General features: G+C 38.8%; 1 protein-coding gene across 1 annotated transcript in view; it reads left to right on the top strand.

Annotated features, from left to right (window-relative positions):
- The window catches only part of ERC2 (ELKS/RAB6-interacting/CAST family member 2), a 975,448-nt gene that overhangs the window by 335,282 nt on the left and 617,577 nt on the right, over positions 1–22,589 (top strand). The window contains exon 6 of the mRNA XM_077993178.1: positions 2,149–2,316. Within this exon, the coding sequence (XP_077849304.1) occupies positions 2,149–2,316 (168 nt within the window). The remainder of the gene's footprint in view (positions 1–2,148; positions 2,317–22,589) is intronic.

The following is a 22,589-nucleotide window of genomic DNA, read 5'->3' as shown; positions in this document are numbered from 1 at the left end:
CCGCCATGACCAACAGGCCTCTGTCTTTCTGCATGGCCTGTCCGTGTGTCTGGTGTGGTCTTCCTCACACCATGGTGGTCACAGGGTGGTTGAGCTTCCAGACCATGGTGGCTGGCTTCCAGTGGGTAGAAGCAGAAGCTGCCAGACCCTCTGTAGGCTAGGGCTAGAACAGGTGTACTGATTATTTTGCTGCATTTGGTTGGCAGAAAGGTCACAGTCCAGCCCAGGTTCAAGAAGAGGGTAAACAAACTTCAGCTCTAGTTGTGAGGAGCAACATTTGTGTACAAGTAGGAAGGAATGAAGGAATTGGTAGAAAGTCTCTGCAGATCATCTACCTGCACAACACATATCAAATTGGCAAAAGTGAAAAAGACCCGTGACATAAGTTATTGGTAAAGAGATGGAGTGATTGGCATACTTGCAAGGTGCTTGTGATCATGTAAATTAATAGAACTGTTTTGGAAAACTTTTTTTTGTTTTTGTTTTTTTGTTCCCCCTATCACCCAGGCTGGAGTGTGGTGGCGCGATCTCGGCTTACTGCAACTTCTGCCTCCTGGGTTCAAGTGATTCTCCTGCCTCAGCCTCCCAAGTAGCTGGGAACACAGGTGCCCGCCACCATGCCCAGCTAATTTTTGTATTTTTAGTGGAGATGGGGTTTCACCATATTGGTCAGGCTGGTCTCGAACTCCTGACCTTGTGATCTGCCCGCCTTGGCCTCCCAAAGTGCTGGGATTACAGGTGTGAGCCATACATTTTTGTTTTATCTAGTGAAATTGAAGATGAATATGCTATGTGGTTTAGCAATTTAAATCTTAGGCATTTGAAAATATTACTGCTATGTGAACTAGGTTATATGTATAAGAATATTCAGAATAGCACTGTTTATAGTAGCAAAAAGCTAAGAACAAACCCAAATTTCTATCAACAGCAGAGTGGGCAAATTGTGGTGAAGTCTTACAATGGAATACTCTACTTCGGTGAAAATGAATGAACTCTATGTACAACGTTATGATTTAATCTCCAGGACATAAGATTGAGTAGGAAATAAAGCAAAGTAGAAAAAAAAAATTATGCCGGGCGTGGTGGCTCACGCCTGTAATCCCAGCACTTTGGGAGGCCGAGGCGGGCGGATCACAAGGTCAGGAGATCGAGACCACGGTGAAACCCCGTTTCTACTAAAAATACAAAAAATTAGCCGGGCACGGTGGCGGGCGCCTGTAGTCCCAGCTACTCAGGAGGCTGAGGCAGGAGAATGGCGTGAACCCGGGAGGCGGAGCTTGCAGTGAGCCGAGATTGCGCCACTGCACTCCAGCCTGGGCGACAGAGCGAGACTCTGTCTCAAAAAAAAAAAAAAAAAAAAAAAAAAAAGGAAAAGAAAAAGAAAAAGAAAAAAAAAATTGTAGCCCAAATAAAGTTTTAAAACATGCAAAACCAAATAGTATATATTTATGGATGCAAAAATATATGATCAACCTAAAAGATAAGCAAAGAAATAATAAGCACAAAATTTGGGGTGGTAATTATTTCCAAATGGGGAGAGGAGATAGAAATGGGATGGGACATGGGTAATTCTAGTGATCTTTTTTGGTGAATTGAATGATGGATTTTTTTTGGTCATTTTTCCTTATACCTTATGTATATTTTATGTTCTTTTGTATCTTCTCAATATTTAATGTAAGCAAAAAGAAGATCCCCAATGCTTACTTGTTTTTTAGGATTCTTTTGCCAAATCTTGCCCTTGAATGATTATTTGCACTGTGGAGTTATGCCTTGGTTTAATTACCCATGTTAGATCCCTGTTGACTCTCCTCAGGACCATGGTGGTAACAGACTTGGTGGTTTCATAGATGAGTAGGTTTGACTGGGAAGGCTTCATTCCATTGTGAAATTTGGTCCACAGTGGGATGGAGGGCAGTCTGCTGACCTTTCCATTCCTATTTCCTATACTCTCAGTGACCTTCACAGATATTCCTCCAGAACCCAAAGACTGTGTGATTCCTAAGGCCATCTTTTTTAAGCAAATTCATGGCCTGCCTTGTTGAATTATTGATCACTGGCTGCTGAAATGGAAAGAAATCAGTAGTTGTCCAGTGTAAAGGGTAGGGGCAGCAATTTCTAATTTCTTGCAATTTTGTTGTTGTTTTGCAGATTGATCAGCTGAAGCAGGAACTTTCAAAGAAAGAGTCAGAACTTCTTGCCTTACAAACAAAGCTTGAAACCCTTAGCAATCAAAATTCAGATTGCAAGCAACACATTGAAGTGCTCAAAGAGTCGCTTACTGCCAAAGAACAGAGGGCTGCCATCCTTCAGACTGAGGTAAGGCACTGTCTCAGGATTCTAGACAGCAGAGACATGGAATTGATAGAAAATGCCCTACCTGACCAACTTTCCTCAGAAGACCCTTTATCCAAACCCTTGGGGCCAGATGTATTTTGAAATTCATATTTGTTGGGCTTTCAGAAAGATGAGATGCATTGTATAGATTGTATAACACTGCAAGTGAAGTTGTAGCAACACACCATAAGCAAACACATGAATATTTTTGCATTAAAAAAAAGTCTTACACTAAGTAGGATAAATAAAGACTGTATAATTAGACTCTTGTCAGTTTGCGTCAAAGGTGTTTGGTTCACACTTGAAATTTCTTTTTTTCATACTTCGGAGCATTTTAGATTTGGTAACTACAGTTAAGGGCTTGGATCTAGAATGATTGCATTTTATCAAAAATCATAAAATAACTGGAATGTCGTCTGTCTTGCTTTGCTGTGCACCATCTGTATGGGTTCCCCTTCTGGCACCCATGTTTCCAAAGAGTTCTTATTTACTAAGGAGTATCTTTCAATTTCTTTTACCCATTGAAGAAAGTCGATATTTTGTGAGTTTCTCAAAGGAAATATTGGTTTGTTATCTCTTATTCATGTTTAGAAGAACAACAAAAATATATTACTATCCTATTTCCTTGCTTTTTCCTCCTTGGATTACATCTTTGGGTCTGCTAAGAAATGCAAAACACAAGCTAGTTATTGTGTGAATAACATAGTTATCAGATGCAGCAGGCAATAGGGACAAATGTGGTGAATCTTGATTTTGTGTTGAGGCGCTGTGCTGTGTGCATTACTTTAGAAGGCATTCTAATCAACATGCATGCTCTCTCTTGGGCTCTTTTAGCTGTGTCTTTGCATGTATGTATTTTAGCATCTGTGGGGAGGTTTGGATTGGCCTTAGGAGTTAATGGGACTGTTGAGTAGGTCTGTGCTCTCAGTCAAGGTGCAGGACAGTGTCTAGAGGAGGAAGAAAATACTTTCTGGATTGGATAGGTCTTAGCATGAACCTGACTCAGCCCCTATACTTTTGATCATTGACTGATAGGCAGCTACCTGATTACTTCAAAACAATCACCTTGGCCTCAGTGATGTAGATATTTCACATTTAAGAAATACCATTTTCAGTTGTGTGCAGTTCCACTGTGAATGCAAAGGTATGGGTATTTTATTTTTTAAGGCAAACATATAATCTATGCTATAAATTGGAAGTTGGCTTCTATCTCCTTTGTGGAGGCAGCAGTGAATAGTATCTAGAGTTGTGTTAAGATGGTAGCCACATGTGGCTATTTAAACTAAAATTAATTAAAATCTAGTGAAATTTAAAATGTAGTTCTGTAGTCACATTAGCCGCATATCAAGTACAACAGTTACATGTGGCTAGTGGCTACTGTATTAGACAGCACAGCTAGAGAACATTTCTACCATCTAGTACTTGTCTCAAATGGGGGTCAACCAAAACTATGGCTTGTGGGCCAGATCTGGCCCTGTGCCTGCTTTTGTAAGTAAAGTATTATTGGAACACAGCCATACCCATTCATTTACATGTTGTCTTTGGCTGTTTTTGTGCTACAACAGCAGAGTTGAGTAGTTGCAATAGATATTGTATGGCCCACAAAGCTGAAAATATTTACTGTCTGGCTTTTTACAGAAAGTTTGCCAATTTCTGGCATTGTGATTTTGTGGGAAGAGGATTGAGTGGGCATTGGAATGCCCAACTAGTCTTCTGTCTGGCTGTGGTACCCTAAATGGAGAAAGATAGTTTGCTGACAGCTGTTCTAGAGCACTATTTTTCTTCACTGTATTATTCAAAAAGCAACTGCTTGTACCCATGTTTTGTCAATAATACCAGCATTACTGATAAAATTAGTGTAATTGTGTTGCTGTGTGTTGTTGGGTAGGAGAAAATTTGAGAAGCAAGGCAGTCTGCTTGCCCAAACCAGCAGTCAGGTTTCTTGATGGTTCCTCTCCAGAGTAAACGAATGAGGAGCCAAGTCAGAAAGGCTTTTCCTCTACTATCTTATACTGATGGAGGCTTTATTCCTTGGCCTCTTTCCTTTCTCATTCCCCTCCTTGTATTTTAACTTCTCTCAAATTAATGTATTCCAAATTAGACCTATACATATTTCATGAAAAAGACAGTGGTGACATTATGTGGATAGCTTCCGTCCCACATTCAATAATTAAAATGACCAAATAAAGAGATGGTGCTTTGAAGTAGAAAAAAATTATTCTCCATGTGCAGAGAAAGTGAGATGATTTTCTAAGTCTTCTGCTTTGAAGTTGGGAGTATGAGATTACTGATTTTATCAGCTGGTAATGGCTGAGGAATTTTCTTTTGCCTTTTTTTTTTCTTATAAGATCTCTTTGTATATGGAAACAGAGGAGAAACTTACCTAATATGTCTGTCTCTTAGGGGGAGCAATTTAGGTTGAAATTGCTCTTATTGTTGGATTATGAGCAGAAGATTTTTTGGCAGCAGGGTAGAATACTTTAAAGTGATTTCCCCACTCTTTGGGATAGCAGAGGTAAATAAGAGTCTTTCTGCCTACTGTGTGGTGCGTTAGTGGGTCAGAAGATGAGATATGTTGTATTTCCTTATGCCCTACAATGAAATATCTGAGTTTAAATTCCTGTGAAATAATCTGCACACCAAACCTGTGAAACACAATTTACCTATATAACAAACCTGCACATGTACCCGTGAACCGAAAATAAAAGGTTAAAAAAAAAAAAAAAAAGGCCGGGCGCGGTGGCTCAAGCCTGTAATCCCAGCACTTTGGGAGGCCGAGATGGGCGAATCACGAGGTCAGGAGATCGAGACCATCCTGGCTAACATGGTGAAACCCCGTCTCTACTAAAAAATATAAAAAACTAGCCGGGCGAGGTGGCGGGCACCTGTAGTCCCAGCTACTCGGGAGGCTGAGGCAGGAGAATGGCGTAAACCCAGGAGGTGGAGCTTGCAGTGAGCTGAGATTCGGCCACTGCACTCCAGCCTGGACTACACAGCCAGACTCCGTCTCAAAAAAAAAAAAAAAAAAAAAAAAAAAAAAAGATATGATGCTCATCCTCAAAGGAGGTTACATGTGATAGCTCCCTGCAATTTGATTCCTGAGTCATTGCTGAAAGCTCTCACCGAAACAGAAGGGGGCTGGCTCTCTTTAGAGTGGGAAGACTCCTGCTCTATCTGTGCCATCAACTGGCTTTGGCTGCTCTTTTAGCATAGTATAAATGACAGATATCATGGCTTAACGGTTCATCTCTGTAAGGAAGGTTTTGCTACCAGGGAATTTGCATTTGGGAGTTGGTAGGATGAAGGGTGGGGTGAGGGGTAGGAGGCAAGTTGTCTTGGTTTGCGGCTATGTGGCTTGGCTCTTTGGTTGGTTTGTTTGAACTTGTACAAATGCCCAGACACTCTGACATGTGTGCAATAAATCAATAGAATAATAATTACATACACAGAGAGATACACCACATAGCTCTTAACATAACATTTTACTTTTTAAAATAGCTTCAAAGAACTCTAAGGCCAAGTTTCTTATTTTGCTACTGCCCTTGATGTTTCCTTCATACCAACTGACCCCATCCACCAACACATGAATTCCACGGCAGTAGAGAAAATAATGAATTGGAGTTTTCTAGCACCTTGATTTTTCTGGATTTCAGTGAATAATTAATAACATATCCATAAACTGGGAAGAATTAAGGCCTAACATTTATTCTGTGATCTAAGGTAAAATGTCGAACAAAACACAGCATTTAGAAGTGGGAGTTGTGTGGCTATACCTCAGTCTCCCTATTCAATAACTGTGTGGCGTGGACAAGACTTGAACTTCTCTGAGCCTTCATGTCACAGTCTATGAAATGGCAGTCATTGTATCAGCCTGATACATATATGTGAAAAGTGCTTTGATTATAGTCAAGGGTTACAGCTATAAATTATAGTATCACCATTGCTGTTTTATTATCATTACTAATATTATGTTTGTCAGAGATATTTGGGCAGGTCACACCTGAATACTCTTGTCATCAGCTTTGTAGGTCTCTTTTGAATTTTTGGTATGTGCATTTATAGACCTTGGACTTTTATATTTCAATTGAGTCACTTTGTTTTGTCTTAGAATGATATGGAGAAATAAAGATACTATGAAAGTGACCATCTCTTTTGTGCTATCTCCAAATTAAGATTTTTATTTCTGGCTGGGTGTGGTGGGTCACACCTGTAATCCCAGCACTTTGAGAGGCTGAGGCAGGGAGATCACTTAGGGTCAGGAGTTTGAGACCAGCGTGACCAACATAGTGAAACCCCATCTGTACTAATAATACAAAAATTAGCCGGATGTGGTGGTACATGCCTGTAGTCCCAGCTACTTGGGAGGCTGAGGCACAAGAATCACTTGAACCTGGGAGGCGGAGGTTGCAATGAGCATGAGCTGAGATCATGCCACTGTACTCCAACCTGGCTGACAGAGCAAGACTCCATCTCAAAAAAAAAAAAAAAAGAAAGAAAGAACGAGAGAGAGATATATATTTATTCCTGATTTCTGGCAAGTATACTTTTCTCCAACTCAGTGTGATTTGTAAACTGCCAGGCAACATTTTTGCATGTGCCTCCCAAGATAGGTTATATGACAGTGGTACATAATACTAATTTCTGTCCCAAATAAGCCAGAGAAGGATTCTATAGTACTTGTCTAAGAGTAAACACTTGAGAAGCCATTAATTAACAAAGAATGCAGGGGTTTTGTGTTTATGCAGACAAGGGCAACGGAGTGGCAGCTATGAAGCAAGGATTCGTAACTTCTAAAAAATACAATCAACACAGAAGAGAATCTCATGCAATTAAACCCCCCCACCAAAAAAGAAAAACATCCACATGGGCACATACATACTAATACTCACATGTAGTAGTGTATATAATTTCAGGTGGTTTAAAGATGCTCTAGAGCATTTCCAAGAACTTCACATCAATAACCTTTGCTCTCTGGGCTTCATGCATTTTTTCATTTAACACATACTTTTTGAATGCTTACTATGTGCCAGATATGGTTTCTGCTGTCACTGAGCAAACATTCTTTTAGGCATGTGGATATATGTTAGAGAACTGATTTATGGTACCATAAACTCCCAGTGATTTCATTATCATTGGTTACTAATAATTCCACAGAGAATCTTGATCTTTCTTTTGTTGTTTAAAAGCAGATAAGGAAGAAAAGAAGACACAAAGAAATAGATGTTTCGCTCCTTTGAAGACTAAAATATGCAACTGTTCAAAGTGCCTATTTGTATCTCTTATAATTGAAGGCTAATATCGCTAAGGTGGTTACCCTAATAATATTAAGACTATCTTTTGATTAAAGCTGATCCTCTTTGAGGTCACTCTCAAGCAACTTGGTTCTCCTCCTTGAGAAAAGAGATGATATTTATGGAGTTGCAGGCGTTCTGCTAGCTTCATTATTTTAGGAGTTCCTGCATAGACTTGGAAATGCTTTAGTTGGTGGTACATCACGCAGACCCTTCCCACAATGTGTCTAAATCAGTGAGGTGTCATTTGATAATATTTGATAATATTGATAATACTGGGCATCTATGCTGTGCAAGGTGCTGGACAAGGTGGAGACCCATAATTTCAAGAGCTGATAGTCTTAGCCTTTTAAATGTAATTTTATTACTGAGTGTCTTATGGCTGCTATACTGAGTTCCAGGAGACGCAGCTGAGTGTTTTCCACGTGATATTTTAAAACTGACTCACCACTTGTGAAGTTGGTATTGTTGCCCCTATTTTTAAGATGATGAAATAGAAGCTCAGAGGATGTATAACTTGCTCAGAGTCATAAATGGTAAATGACAATGCCTGGGTTCCCAAGCTCCAAATGCCTTTAACCAGGAATCTAGTGATTTCCATGAGAGTCCCAGTGGACTGAGGGCTTTCTTCATGTCAGGAAGATGACTTGTCTCTTTTAATCTTTGTTTTATTTATTTATTTTTTTGCAAAGGGGTCTTGCTCTGTCGCTCAGGCTGGAGTGCAGTGGCATGATCTTGGCTCACTGCAACCTCCTTCTCTCGGGTTCAAATGATTCTCCTGCCTCAGCCTTCCAACTAACTGGGATTATAGGCACACAACACCATACCCAGCTAATTTTTGTATTTTAGTAGAGACAGAGTTTTGCCATGTTGGCCAGGCTGGTTTTGAACTCCTGGGTTGAAGCAATCTGCCCACCTCAGCTTCCCAAAATGCTGGGATTATAGGCGTGAGCCACCGTGCCTGGTCTCATTTAATCATAAAGGCAAAGTGTGTGGCAAGTTTTATAATTCTGTCTTGACAGGTGAATTCACTGGGATTTTCAAGAATGCTTTCTAGGTACAACCCTGATATGGCTAAGAAGGGGGATAAGAATGAGTAACTCTGAGACTTAAATCCTCATGGTAACATTATGGCTACAATAATAGTGACACTATGGCCATAATAATGAAGGTTGTTGTCCAAACTGTAGGGAGGATATTGTTTTTCAGGAAGTTTAGAATCCTAGCATATTAAGAAAAGTTTATTGTATAATATTTAGTTTTTATTTCCTTAAAGATGTTTAAAGACATTTATATGTACACAAACATACACATACATACACATATATTCATATATGCATGCACACTATGTAAAAACAAGTGAAAGAATGGATGGCTGTATATGACTGTGTTCTCTCTGATTGTTGGATACCCAGGTGATCTTTAAATTTTCTATGATGCACATGTCATACATTTATAATAAAAAAATTAAATGCATTTTTTTTTTTTTGAGACAGAGTCTCATTCTGTCGCCCAGACTGGAGTGCAGTGGCGCTATCTCGGCTCACTGCAAGCTCCGCCTCCTGGGTTCACACTATTCTCCTGCCTCAGCCTCCCAAGTTAAATGCATTTTTAACAGAAGCAGCAATGATAATTTCTTCAGGGAGGTTGTGTAAGGTGCTGGTGGAGGAGGAGGTGTTTTCTGAGCCTGTGGCAGCATTTTTCCATCTCTGAGTCACAGATGACTCAGTGTGATAACACAAATGAGAGAGCAGACTTGGGCTGTCAGTTTGCAAGATGAATCATAAAAACTAAACTTTTGACAATGAAAATGTTGTTACATGGAGAAAAAAACACGTTTTACATGGCCTTGTTTCTCAGTTTATTTGCACTGAGATGGGCCCTCTGTCCCCCAGTTCATAGTAAAGCTACAACTCTTGGGCATTAAAGGTAACCATGACAAGGAGTCGGGAATGCTTAGTGGCCTCCAGGGACTGTGGGACTGTATGCATTCACACGCGGCTTTGCAAACTCTTCCAGATACTTAAAAGAACTACTTATTAATTGGGACTGACCCATTTGGAGCAAAAGAGTTTTTTAAATGTTTGGAAATAATATTTGCCATAGAATGTAAGGTGGGATTGACAAGAAGTGGTCTTTTACCTTTTTGTTAATTGACATGTAATAATTGTACATATTTATGGGGTACAGTGATTTTGATACATGTCCACAATATGTAGTGATCAATTCATGGTGATTAACATATCTGTCACCACAAACGTTTATCATTTTTTTTGTGTTGGAAACCTTAAAAATCCTCTCTAGCTGTTAGAAAATATACAATAAATTATTGCTAACTGTGGTCACCTTACAGTGCAACAGAACACTAGAATCTATTCCTCCTATCTAGCTGTAATTTTTTATCTGTTAACCAACCTTTCCCTTTTCCCCCTTTACCCCTCTCCTCCTATGCTTTAGTAACCAGTTTACTTTTAAACAATAATATCAGGTTTTTTTCACCCCTTGCTATAATTGACTGGCAAGCAGTAAAGTCGTTTTTAATCAGTTCAGCCTTCAAAGGATAATATTTAAATGTCCTTTCTGAGACAGCCTTTTGTTTAATGTCCTTCATAGTGACTGCATTCAAAATTAAGATGCTTTTTAGAAAAATTAGTAGCATACAACAAAATCAACTTTTAAGACTGTTAAATTACCCCAGTGCCATTTAGGATGCATTTGTCTCACTTTCAAGACTTGCAAGGAATGTCTTTAAAATTAATCAGTTAAGGGACTTGGTAAAAGAAAAATGTATATACAAAACAAAGACCTGGTGTCATTTGTATTTTTCCTCCCTAATCCTGCTGTTGGCTTCACATTTTAAAATGTTTTTATTTGACAGGAAAGGCTTCATTTGAAATTTTTATTGATAACACTTCTAACTGCAAGAAAAAGACATAAACCTGCAAAACAGTAACTATCATGGTGGCCACAATTGGGAGGTCTGCAAAATGGTTTATTACCAGTAGGGAAAAAAATGTTGGGAACCATAGTCGTTATAGGGGTCACCACCTCGTCTATATGCATTTTATTTTTTTCCCTTTCCATTTTGAGAGTATGGATGATGGTAGTGCCAAACAACACACTTTCCCCTCCCCTAATGTCTGTGGGCTTTGTTTTGATTCTCTTTTTATTAATGATGTGAAAACTTTGGGGTCACATACAAATGAGGCAAGGTCAGGCTTTGTGAGCCTTAGAATGCTGAAAATGTCCCTGTATCTAGCAAATGAAGGAATTGTCTATAGGGACCACATTTGACTTCTAAAGCTTTTTAGCTCTTTTGCAGATTTTAGCTACCTGGGTGAACTTTGCAGAGTGGCCTCGTACTATTGCTTTCTTAAGGCAGAACATGAAAGACCTGTGATGGAGAAATTGAAATGTGATGGAAGGGAGCACCCCAAGTTTGTCATAAAAGCTTTTTATGGATGTTCTCTGGCCATTTCTGTACTATTAAAGGATGGTGCAGGTAGCTACAGGCATCATTTTGTTCTATAGGTTAAGAGTCTAGTACTTTTGTTGTTGTTATTATTGTTCAGGCTTTCAGAGAATGCCTTATTTAACACCTTGTTAGGATAAAATTGCTTTTGACTTTATAAACACAGGTGTTCGGTTTGAATCTTAATGAACTGTGAAATACGTAAATGTCTAAAAGGAAATTCTATAAATTGTGAACATGGCTCTGTCAGCACACTAAATGGATTAGGAAAATTCATTGTCTGCCCGGTAACTGAACACCAATGTGATGGGTGTACATGAATTAGTCCTGAAAAGCCAATAAAATGGAGGAAGAAGGTAGAGCCTAGGAGATGTTTTTTTGTGTGGGTTCCCCCACCACAAATGAGTACTGGTGCAGAAGGGCTTGGAAATCAGAATGGCTATTCAGAGGAAGGCCAAGAAGGGATACATATGAGCAGACAACACAGAATTTATAGAGTAAAACCACAAACACCTTATTTTCCATTGTACTAAAATAATGATATTTTACAGTACTCTTTTTGTATGTAATTCTGCTTTCAATTTCATATTGTTACTGCAACTCGAATCTCATTATAAGTGTTCCAACAAAAATCCTTTTTTAATCAAAAACTTTCCAAACCTTAGCCCATTGTCAATGTATTTTGAGCAACTTATTTTTCCAGTGGAACAAAAGAATTTGGCCCTTCTTTTTGAGCTCATTAGGATGTTATTTGACCTGTGTGACTAAATATGTAATTAAGATAACAGAATCATTTTAATTTCTACATTAAATCTGTTCATAATCTGTGTCTGTTGTTTTGGGGTGTAGAGGTATCGAGTCGGAGTTCTTTATTTTCTTTGAAAGAAAATGAATGGATCATTAGTGCTTTTGTTTGGTTATACTTCTGTTTGAAAAAGGCATTGTCTATAATATATTAAGCTGCAACTGGAAGCGACAATATCCAATTAGCCAATCATCTGTGAGAAAATGCATGTCCTCTGCTAAGTGTTACTTACTGGTAAATGGTTTGCAGGAAAAAAAAGAATGTATTTCTGTCATGTCTGTGGGAAGCTGACTGGCCACTTTAAAAAGGAGATGACAGAATTTAGGAGGAGGGAAATCCAACAAAACTCTTACTGACCCCCGAGTTCACATTCTTTACTCTTTTAAAAATGAATTTTATGGAAAACAGAATTTAGTAAGTACTTCCATTCCCTTCTTTTTCTTTGGAGGGGCACCGTTTGGAAATCACCAGTTTACATTGTGATTATGCTTTCCTGACACTGGATCCACGTTTGTCACACTTCTCTCCATTCCCCTGGAAAAGGGCTAACATTTGCTGTAGTTGGGTTTCTTTATGTATATTTACACAGCAAACCAAAATGTCAAGAGTGAAGTTAAATAGCAGGGCTTCTGCAAGGATTTTTCACCCATTTTCATATGAACTTTTATCTTTCTTAAATTAAATACAGATATTTATTCCATGCAGACACATACTTTCCTCCTTTTGTCTTATTAAGAAAAAGAGAGGAATACAACTTGAGGTAATAAGTTGTATAGTTAAGGACCATTTTAACTTTAGGAGTTTGGCATTATTGCAAGCATTTCTACCTTGAAGTCTGTGAAATTTATTTTATTGCATTTTTAAAAATTTTCAAATGTAGATGATTTCTTAAATCCTTATGACTATAACAGAACAACGTCTGGCTCCTACAATACTACTTGGCAATTGCTGATTTGAAACGGGACAGATTCTGTGTTTGGTCATTAAGATCTGGCCAAATGTGAAGGGAAAGAGAAGATCCAACTCCTCATTTACTGAGTGTGACTCCTTTGCCCAGTCCCATCAATACCAGGGCCAGAAGGGTCAGCTCTCTCTATAGCGATGACCGTCTTTGACAGCTCTTCTGAGAGTAGGACCAGAAGGAGGGAAAAGAGTGATCAGGAGGGGACACAGAACTGCTGGGAATGGACAGAGACCTAGCTGTCACTGAGGGAGTGGCATGAGGATTTGCCAACTTTTCAACCTCATTCTCATCCAAATTCAAAATGTACATTAGGGTAAAGACACATATCAATTTTAAACATTTAATTTGGAAAAACTTAAACCACATTTGCATTTTGCCCTGTGTATGTGTGTGTGTGAGAAAGACGCAGAGAACTTAGATGTGGAAATTAGGTGTGCATGTGTATTAGGTGATCATTTTGATAAGCTTTTTATTGGATCTCCAGTGTGTTAGTTTTAAATTGCCCACATGGTCCTAGGTACTGGAGACACAGATATAAACAAGAAATAAATACCAACATTATTACCTATAATATGATTATTGAAAATAAGCTTAAGAATTGTTTGTAGTTTGTTTTATCCTTGAGTTTCCAGTAGGATTGATTCATAGAAGATTTAGTTTAGTGGACTATAAAACAAGCCCTACAAAGACCTTGAGCATATAAACAGGGTAAGTGCATGGAAGTGCCTAATGCATAGAAGAACTTGTTTTGATGCTTGGAGCAGTATTCACTTACAAATCTGTTTTTTTTTTTAATTTAAAAATTTGTTTGTTTATTTGTTTATTTTTATTTATTTATTTTTTTTGAGACAGAGTCTTGCTGGAGTGCAGGCAATCTCAGCTCACTGCAACCTCCGCCTCCTTGGTTCAAGCAATTCTTCTGCCTCAGCCTCCTGAGTAGCTGGGACTACAGGCACATGCTACCATGCCCAGCTAATTTTTTTTGTATTTTTAGTAGAGACAGGGTTTCACCATGTTGGCCAGGATGGTCTCGATCTCCTGACCTCGTGATTCACCTGCCTCGGCCTCTCAAAGTGCTGGGATTACAGGTGTGAGCCACCACGCCTGGCCTTTTTTATTGTGTGTGAGATGGAGTCTCACTCTGCTGCCCAGACTGGAGTGCAGTGGCACGATCTCAACTTACTGCAACATCCACCTCCTGGGTTCAGGCGATTCTCCTGCCTCAGCCTCCCTAGTAGCTGGGATTACAGGTGTGCACCACCACACCCAGCTAACTTTTGTATTTTTAGTAGACATGGGATTTCACTATGTTGGTCAGGCTGGTCTTGAACTCCTGACCTCGTGATCTGCCTGCCTTGGCCTCCCAAAGTGCTGGAATTACAGGTGTGAGCCACCTGTGCCTGGCCCTGGCTAATTTATATATGTATTTTTTTTAAGAGATGGGGTTTCACCATGTCGCCCAGGTTGGTCTTGAACTCCTGGGCTCAATCAGTTGGCCTGCCTTGGCCTCCCAAACTGCTGGGATTATAGGCATGAACCACGCCACCCAGCCTGATGTACTAATTTATAATCCCACCAGTAGTATTTAAGGGCTCCTTTTTTTTCCCGTATCTTTACCAAAGCTTATTATCTTTTGCCTTTTTGATCATGGCGATTCTAACTGGGGTGATGTGATATCTCATTGTGGTTTTGATTTGCATTTCCCAGATGATTAGTGATGTTGAGCATTTTTTGACATACATGTTGGCCATTTTAATATTTTCTTTTTGAGAAATGTCTATTCAGGTCTTTTGCTCATTTTTAAATTGGGTTATTTGTGTTTTTACTATTGAGTTAAGTTTTTTATATCTTTTGGATATTAACCCCTTGTCAGATGTATAGTTTTCAAATATTTTCTCCTCTGCTGTAGGTTGTCTCTTCAGTCTGTTGATTGTTGTTTTTTGTTTGTTTTGCTGTGCAGAAGCTTTTTAGTTTGATATAACCCCACTTGTCTATTTTTGCTTTTGTTGCCTGTGATTTTGGGATCTTATCTAAACAAAAATCCTGCCCAGGTCAGAGTCGTGAAATATTTTCCCTAATGTTTTCTTCTAGTAGCTTCATAGTTTTGGATTTTACATTTTAGTCTTTAGACCATTTTGAGTTTACTTTTGTATATGGTGAGAGATATGGTCTAATTTATTTCTTCTATATGTAGATATCCAGTTTTCCCAGTACCATTTATTGAAGAGACTGTCCTTTCCCCATTGTGTATACTTGGTACCATTGTTGAAAATCAGCTGGCTACAAATGTGTGGATTTGTTTCTGAACTCTCTATTTTGTTCCACTGGAATATGTATCTGTTTTTATGCCAGTACTATGCTGGGTTTTTTTGTTTTGTTTTTTGTTTTTGAGACAGAGTCTTGCTCTATCATTCAGGCTAGAGTACAATGGCATGATCTTGGCTCACAGCAACCTCTGCCTCCTGGGATCAAGCAATTCTCCTGCTTTAGCCTCCTGAGTAGCTGGGATTATAGGCATCTGCCACCATGCCCAGCTAATTATTTTTAGTAGGGACAGGGTTTTGCCATGTTGGCCAGGTTGGTTTTGAACTCCTGACCTCAAGTGATCCGCCTGCCTCAGCCTCCCACAGTACTGGGATTCCAGGTGTGAGCCACCATGGTCAGCCTGGTTTGTTTACTATAGCTTTATAGTATACTTTGAAGTCAAGTGGTCTGATGCCTCCAGCTTTGTTCTTTTTGCTTGATTGCTTTGGCTTTTCGGGATCTGTTGTGGTTCCATACAAATTTTAGGATTAGTTTTCAATTTTTGTGAAGAATGTCATTGATATTTTAATAGGGATTGCATTGAGTCTGTAGTTAGCTTTGAGTAGTATGGACATTTTAAAATAGTAATTCTTCCAGTCCATGAACATGGGATATCCTTTGGTTTATTTGTGTCGTCTTCAGTTTCTTTCAGCAATGTTTTATAGTTTTCATTGTGGTAATCTTTTACCTCATTTTTTATTCCTGGGTATTTTATATATTTTGTATAGCTATTGTAAATGGGATTGTTTTCTCGATTTCTTTTTTACATAGTTCTCCATTAGCATATATAAATGCTACTGATTTTTTTATATTGATTTTGTAACCTGCAGCCTTATTGAATTTGGTGATTAGTTCTGAGGGTTTTTTAGTGTAGTGTTTGGCCTCCCTTCCCCTCCCTCCCTCCCTCCCTCCCTCCCTCCTTCCTTCCTTCCTTCCTTTTTTTTCTCTTTTACAAGATCTCACTCTGTCACCCAGGTTGGAGAGCAGTACTACCATCATAGCTCACTGCAGCCTTGAACTCCTGGCCTCAAGTAGTCCTCCTGCCTCAGCCTCCCAAGTAGCTGGGACTACTACACGCTACCACACCCAACTAATTTATTTTTATTTCTGTAGAAACGAGGTCTTGCTATATTGCCTGGCTGATCTCAAATTTTTGGCCTCAGGTGATCCTTATGCCTCAACCTCTCACAGTGTTGGATTTATAGGTGTTTAGGATTTTCCATATGTAAGATCATGTCATCAAACTAGTTGGAGTCCTTTCCTTCTATGCCTAATTTGTTGAGAGTTTTTAACATGAAGCGATGTTAAACTTCTTTAAATGCTTTTTCTGCTTCTATTTAAATGATCACATGGTTTATGTTCTTTATTCTGTTAATGTGATGTATCACATCTATTGATTTGCATATAATGAACAAGCTTCCCATCATAGGAAATTCTAGTAGGACAAATGACTCTGTTTTAAAATTTTTGTTGCCATTTTGAAAAATGAACCTTGGCAATTTTTTCTAAAGTTTGATGATGGAATTTTTAAAAATAAGGAATCCTTTTCTTTAAAGGTTATACTAAAATATTTATAGATGAAATAATGTAATATCTGGGATTTTATTTAAAATAATCAGGGGAATGGGGAGGGAGAGTGCAGTCAGATGAAACAGGAGTAGCTCTGAGTGGATACTTGTTGAAGTTGAGAATTGGGTACATGGAGTTGATTATATTATTTTCTCAACTTTTTTCGATATTTGATATTTATATAATAAAACACTAAAATGAAATAAAAGTAAATTAGTTGCCTGCATGGGCTCTTTGAATTTTATTCCCATTGACATGGATAAGCCACAAGAAGTCTGCCACCTACCTTGGGACTTTATGTCCTCATTTATACAGATGTTGTTGCTGCTAAATTATTCCAAACATGATGGCAACCATAAAGATGATTTCAGACCTTTTATCGACTCAGCTAAAGTACACTTTCAGAAGGAAAGAGTCGTTTTAACATTTTGCAGTTTTTGTAAGTCTTTGTTTTTATGAGAGGGTAATTTGGATATAAAAGACCTAGAAGCAAACCCAAGGAAATCTGATAGGGAAGTGGAATCAGTTGGGCTTTTTATGTTGAAACTTTCGGAAATCTTTTTTCAATCTAGCCAGTCGCTGTAAGACTTTGCAGCTGGCTGATGTCAGGGACCTGCTGATGACTCACTCCATTTAGTCAGGGTCAATTCATGATAACTTCCCTGGAAGTGCCTTGGGCTGCCAGGCACAGATGATGGCCACACTATTTTTGCTTGACATCATCTCTTTTACCCACATTGGTATCAGTCACTGGGGAACCTAATTTCTATTTTACTCTCAGTTCAGGTTTCTAAATAAAGTTTAGAAAACTCTATTTTGCTTGCTTGGGGTCTTCCATGAATCTTGCAGTCTAGTTGTTTCTGATGAGTAAAACATAAGCCTGATTCAAGGAATCCTAAATATTTATCCTACATATTTTAGAAAGAGAGAAGGTATATGAAAAATGAAATACAGGGAGTAAGACCTTGTTAATTTTATTTTCTTTTGTTCTTTCTCCAGGCTGAAGCAGATTCAATATGGACTTGTTAAAATGTATGTTTTGTAAATTGAGTTTATCTAAATTCCAGTCTAGAAGAAGGAAGCTCATTTTCTCTAGAAAGTGAATTTCAAAGTAAAACCACATGTTGGGTGAAATACAATAGAGTAAGATCATTACCAAGATATCTTAATGTACTGTAGATTTGTAAAAAAAAGATAAGGATGCTCACTAATTTATGTAAGATTTCAGAGAATAAGACAGTGATTTGAAAATATTTCTTTTGTTCAGTTATAGAATTTATATAGCCGAGTTCCTGGCGAGCTCATTTCCCATTTTTTTTCTTTGTTTTTGGCCATATTTATCATCTCCATTTCTCCACATATTTTTAGGTTCTGGCAGACACCTGTTGGTGCTTGTCATCTCTAGATGATGTCACCTGTATCATTTTGTCTGCTGTGCCTTAGCACAGTACTGAACACTGAGTTTCCAGAATTGTTCTCTAAATTGACTCTCAGTTTCTTGAGAACAGAGCCATCTTGTCTTGTAAATTTTCCTCCTTCTGTAGTGTATGGTTTTGCTCAATTCCTTCCTTTCAGCTACTGTAGGTGTGGGTTTATATCAAAGAATGTTTACAAGGTTTAGGAGTTTTTCAGAACACAGAAAGATGTTGCATTGATTGACCACTATGAAAAAGTGAATAGAGCTTTGCATTTATTTTCATCTTCATGGTGCTTTGTGCCAGTCCTTTAGAGATAAATTGTTACGTACACCCTTATCCTGGGTGTTATACTTCTGTAAGCTGAAATTTGTAATTCAGGTCAGGAATATTTCTTATGTTCTTATTTTTACTGGCAAACTGATGCCTTATACAGATGACTGACATAATTAAAGTATTTTTCCCTTAGGTGCTTGTAATTGGAAAAATCAGTAGAATGAAGTCACTAATGGCATTAATGCAATTTAACACATTTTGCCAACAGGAAGTCTTCTATATCATTAAGAATAAAATAATAGTAGCATATCACATTTATTAAACACTTACAGGTGCCAAACCCATCTGTAATGTCAAATAATCCTTAAATCAATCCTAGGAGTTTGGTACTTCCTGATTTTGATGGGCTTTCTTGTTTTATAAAACTTTCATATGTGCAAAGTGGCCATAGTTAGGATGGACTTTAACAATTATCTGTAATACAAATTGGCTGAGAAAGCCCTGGGTAAGTTAGGCGACATACCCTCGTCCTTAGGGTGTCCTTATGTATAGACCCAGAACCAAAAATAACACTAGAGAGTCAATTCAATAATAAGGGCAGAAACAAAGAACTACAAAAACCCTGGTGATTAATGTGCCTGCTGGGGAGGAAGTCAGGACAGGCGTTACAGAGGAGACACAGTACAATGGGGAGCCACAGGAGGTATTTAAGCAAAAGGGTGGATGGTCTGATTTGCATTCCTAAAAGGCCTGCTGTGTGAGGAATGGTCTATGTGGAGCCAGAGTAGAGGTTGTGAGGCCATTGCAGACATCCTGGTGAGGAGTGACAGTGGTTTGTATCCAGCGATGGGTGTAGAAATGGAGATAAGAGGATGGTTTTCTTATATATTTTGGAAGGATAGTGTCTAAGCAGTCCGTTTAGGCTGTTATAAAAATTACCATAAACTGGTAATTTCTGGCTTATAAGCAACAGAATTTTTTTTTCCTCACAGTTTTCGAGGCTGAGAAGTCCAAGATCAAGGTCCTAGCAGACTCCATGTCTGGGGAGTACCAGTTTTCTGGTTCATAGATGGCGCCTTCTTGCTGTGTCCTCACATGGAGGAAAGGCTAGCTAGCTCTGTAGGGTCTCTTTTGCAAGAGTATGAATCCCAGTCATGAGGGCTCCACTCTCATGACCTAATTACCTCTAAAAGGCCCCACTTCCTAATACCATCACCTTGGAGGTTAATATTTCAGCATATGAATTTTGGGGGTGGGTGGCATAAGCATTCAGACCATAGCAGATAGTTGTCAGGATGTGGGAAGAAATTGGATATGGAGGAGGTTGAGAAGAGAGGAATCAAGGACAAATTACTGGGTTTTTAGGTTGGAATAACTGAATGGGCAACAGCTGTTTCAAGGATTAAATGAGATAAGAGATGTGTATTGAATGGTAGATGAGTTCATCAAATATGCTTTGTGTTTCCTTGGGGTGGTTGAACTTGTGGTATGAAGACATAAAGCCCATAAAGTAGCAGAGAAATTAAGAGAGGTGTGAAGAGAAGGGACTTAGCAGAAGCCACAAGACAGCAGAATCCAGGAGCAAGCAGCAGTCATGAAGAGGAGAGACAGGAGGGTGTTGCTAAAGCAGCAGAAGCAGTGGCAAAAGGAGATTACATTATAAGACTCACGTGCATTCAGGCATTTTTCCTGAGCTACCCGATGCTCTGGTAAATTAGAGAAGGAGTCATCATTCTCCCCAAGACCTGGCCGTCCTATTTCCTACAGTTTTCTGGGTACCTGTGGCCCCTCATAAGCCCTCTTTACCTGGTGAAATTTGAATATGTCTCTACTTATCACAACCTGAATGGGTCAAAATAAGACAGCCAGACTTCTTTCTTTATAGTGGAGAACACTTCTTTGGAACTGCGGATGGCTTTGATTTACTTTTTTTTTTTTTTTTGAGACGGAGTCTTGCTCTGTCCCCCAGGCTGGAGTGCAGTGGCGCAATCTCGGCTCACTGCAACCTCCACCTCCTGGGTTCAGGCCATTCTCCTGCCTCAGCCTCCCAAGTAGCTGGGACTATAGGCGCTCACCACTATGCCCGGCTAATTTTTTGTATTCTTTAGTAGAGACGGGGTTTTACCGTGTTGGCCAGGATGGTCTCGATCTCCTGACCTCGTAATCCGCCCGCCTCGGCCTCCTAAAGTGCTGGGATTACAGGCATGAGCCGCCGCACCTGGCCTGATTTACTTTTAAATCATAAAGTAACCCAAAACTATATTTGCCTTGTCAAAAAAAATTTTTTTTAAGTAGAACAAAAAATTTTAAATGTAGAATAAATTCCTCTTGCATCTTTCCAAACACACTGAAATTGTGCCCCTTCCCCAGGGGCCACTGCCATTATCATTTGGGAGTGTATTCTTCAGATTATTTACATGCTGTATGTAAGTATGGGGATTTATATGTACATTGTTGGGATCTTCCCAACATAATGAAATCATATGGGGTATGAAATATAATAACTTGCCTTTTGCACTTGCTGTGCCTGAGAGGTCCTTCTACATCTGTGCATACTGTCCTGCCTCCCTGTCAACGGCTACTCTTTACTCCACACACCGTGCTTTAGTTCATCATTCCCCTATAGATAAACAGGTTGTTTCCAATGTTTCTGCCGTTACAAACTTATTTTTAAGAACCAGACTATGTTACTATGTGACCTTTCATCCATTTTGGCAAAACCAAAATAGTCTTGGTGAAGTTCTTTGTCAGTTGCCAGTTGTGCAGTAGTGTGTCTCTGCCTTGGAGTAGGGCTGAGCTGTAGGTGCGGTCCATAGAGCTGGTGTGGATTGCAAGTCAGGCACATGTGGCAGCAATTTGCCGTTTTCTGTTGCTGCAGGGAGGAATTGAAACTCCTGGGCACGGTGAGCCTCAAACATTGCAGTTTCCTTAAGAAAAACTTGAAGAAAAAGCCCATGTTTATATTAACACCTAGTTTAAAATATATATATATGTATAAACTTTGCTAAAATAATCTTCTAAAGACATAGGTTTAATGAGACTTTCTGAATTAAATTTAAGAGTTTTAATTAAACATTGCAAAAGATAAACAGTATCTTCAAAGTTCAGCCTTAAGATGTAAAAACTCTTTCTTAAGAAGAAAAAATATTTAACTGCACAGAATGCCTGGACTTCTAATCTTTCAGAGTTGAAGCACTTGTGTTTTTGAAAATTAATATAAAAAACTTAAATCACTTAAGTCATAAGAATACTCATAATTAGTATGCTTTCTGTATACAGGTTCAAGTAAGCCATGTATACTTTTGAAATAATACATCTTTGTTTTAGAGAAAGACATTGTACTTGCTGAAAATCAAGGAGGCTTCTAATTGTTTTTAGTGTATTACAATTACACATTTTGCTAATACTTTCAAAAGTAAAGACGATATGAGTTAATGCAAATAGTTAACCTTTCTACGCCTATTTCAGAAAGATGGATGGACCGAGAAAGAGTGACTTGTATGTGCTACAGACTTTACAAGTTTTGTCTTAGTAAATTTTTATATCAATCTTGCAAAATAGATGGAACTATTCCCATTCTACAGGTGAGAAAACAGAGGCCCAGAGGTAAAGTAAATATTCCAAAGCCAGAGGTCTAAACAGTAATCATGCAGGATTTCAAATTAGGGCTGTCCTGTCTTCACTGCTCTTTCAGCTGCATGATACTGGGGTCATTTTTATTTTCCTTTTCAGATTTATCAGTACTTTTACCTCCAGGAACTGAAGCAATCTTCCTTCCTTATAGTATATAAGGTATTTTGACTATTAAATTCACTGGCCAGCCAACATTAACTCTAAAATGGGCCTGAAGTTCAGTTATGAGAGGGCCTGGCAAGCAAAATGGTGGACCTCTCTATAGAACAGAGTTTGCTGATCCCTGCTCTTAATCAAAGCTCCCAGCTGTGGAAGGTCTGAATGAAATAGTTACTAAGATTTTTGCACATGGGTAACTCTTTTCAGGTATTTGAACCCTCTGCATCACAGGGTACTATATCAGATCATTCTAACAAGAGTCACTCTGTGGACGTTCCCTCCATCAGCACTACGTGTGTCAGGAACTGCTTTATAGAGTTTTGCTCTTTTCTTACTGCCCCTGTTTATTTAGACACTTCCAAAATTA

This window comes from Macaca mulatta, chromosome 2 (assembly GCF_049350105.2).
Source record: "Macaca mulatta isolate MMU2019108-1 chromosome 2, T2T-MMU8v2.0, whole genome shotgun sequence".
In the NCBI taxonomy this organism is placed as follows: Eukaryota; Metazoa; Chordata; class Mammalia; order Primates; family Cercopithecidae; genus Macaca; species Macaca mulatta.
The sequence above is the reverse complement of the archived record's forward strand: the minus strand, read 5'-3'. Positions and strand labels throughout refer to the sequence as shown.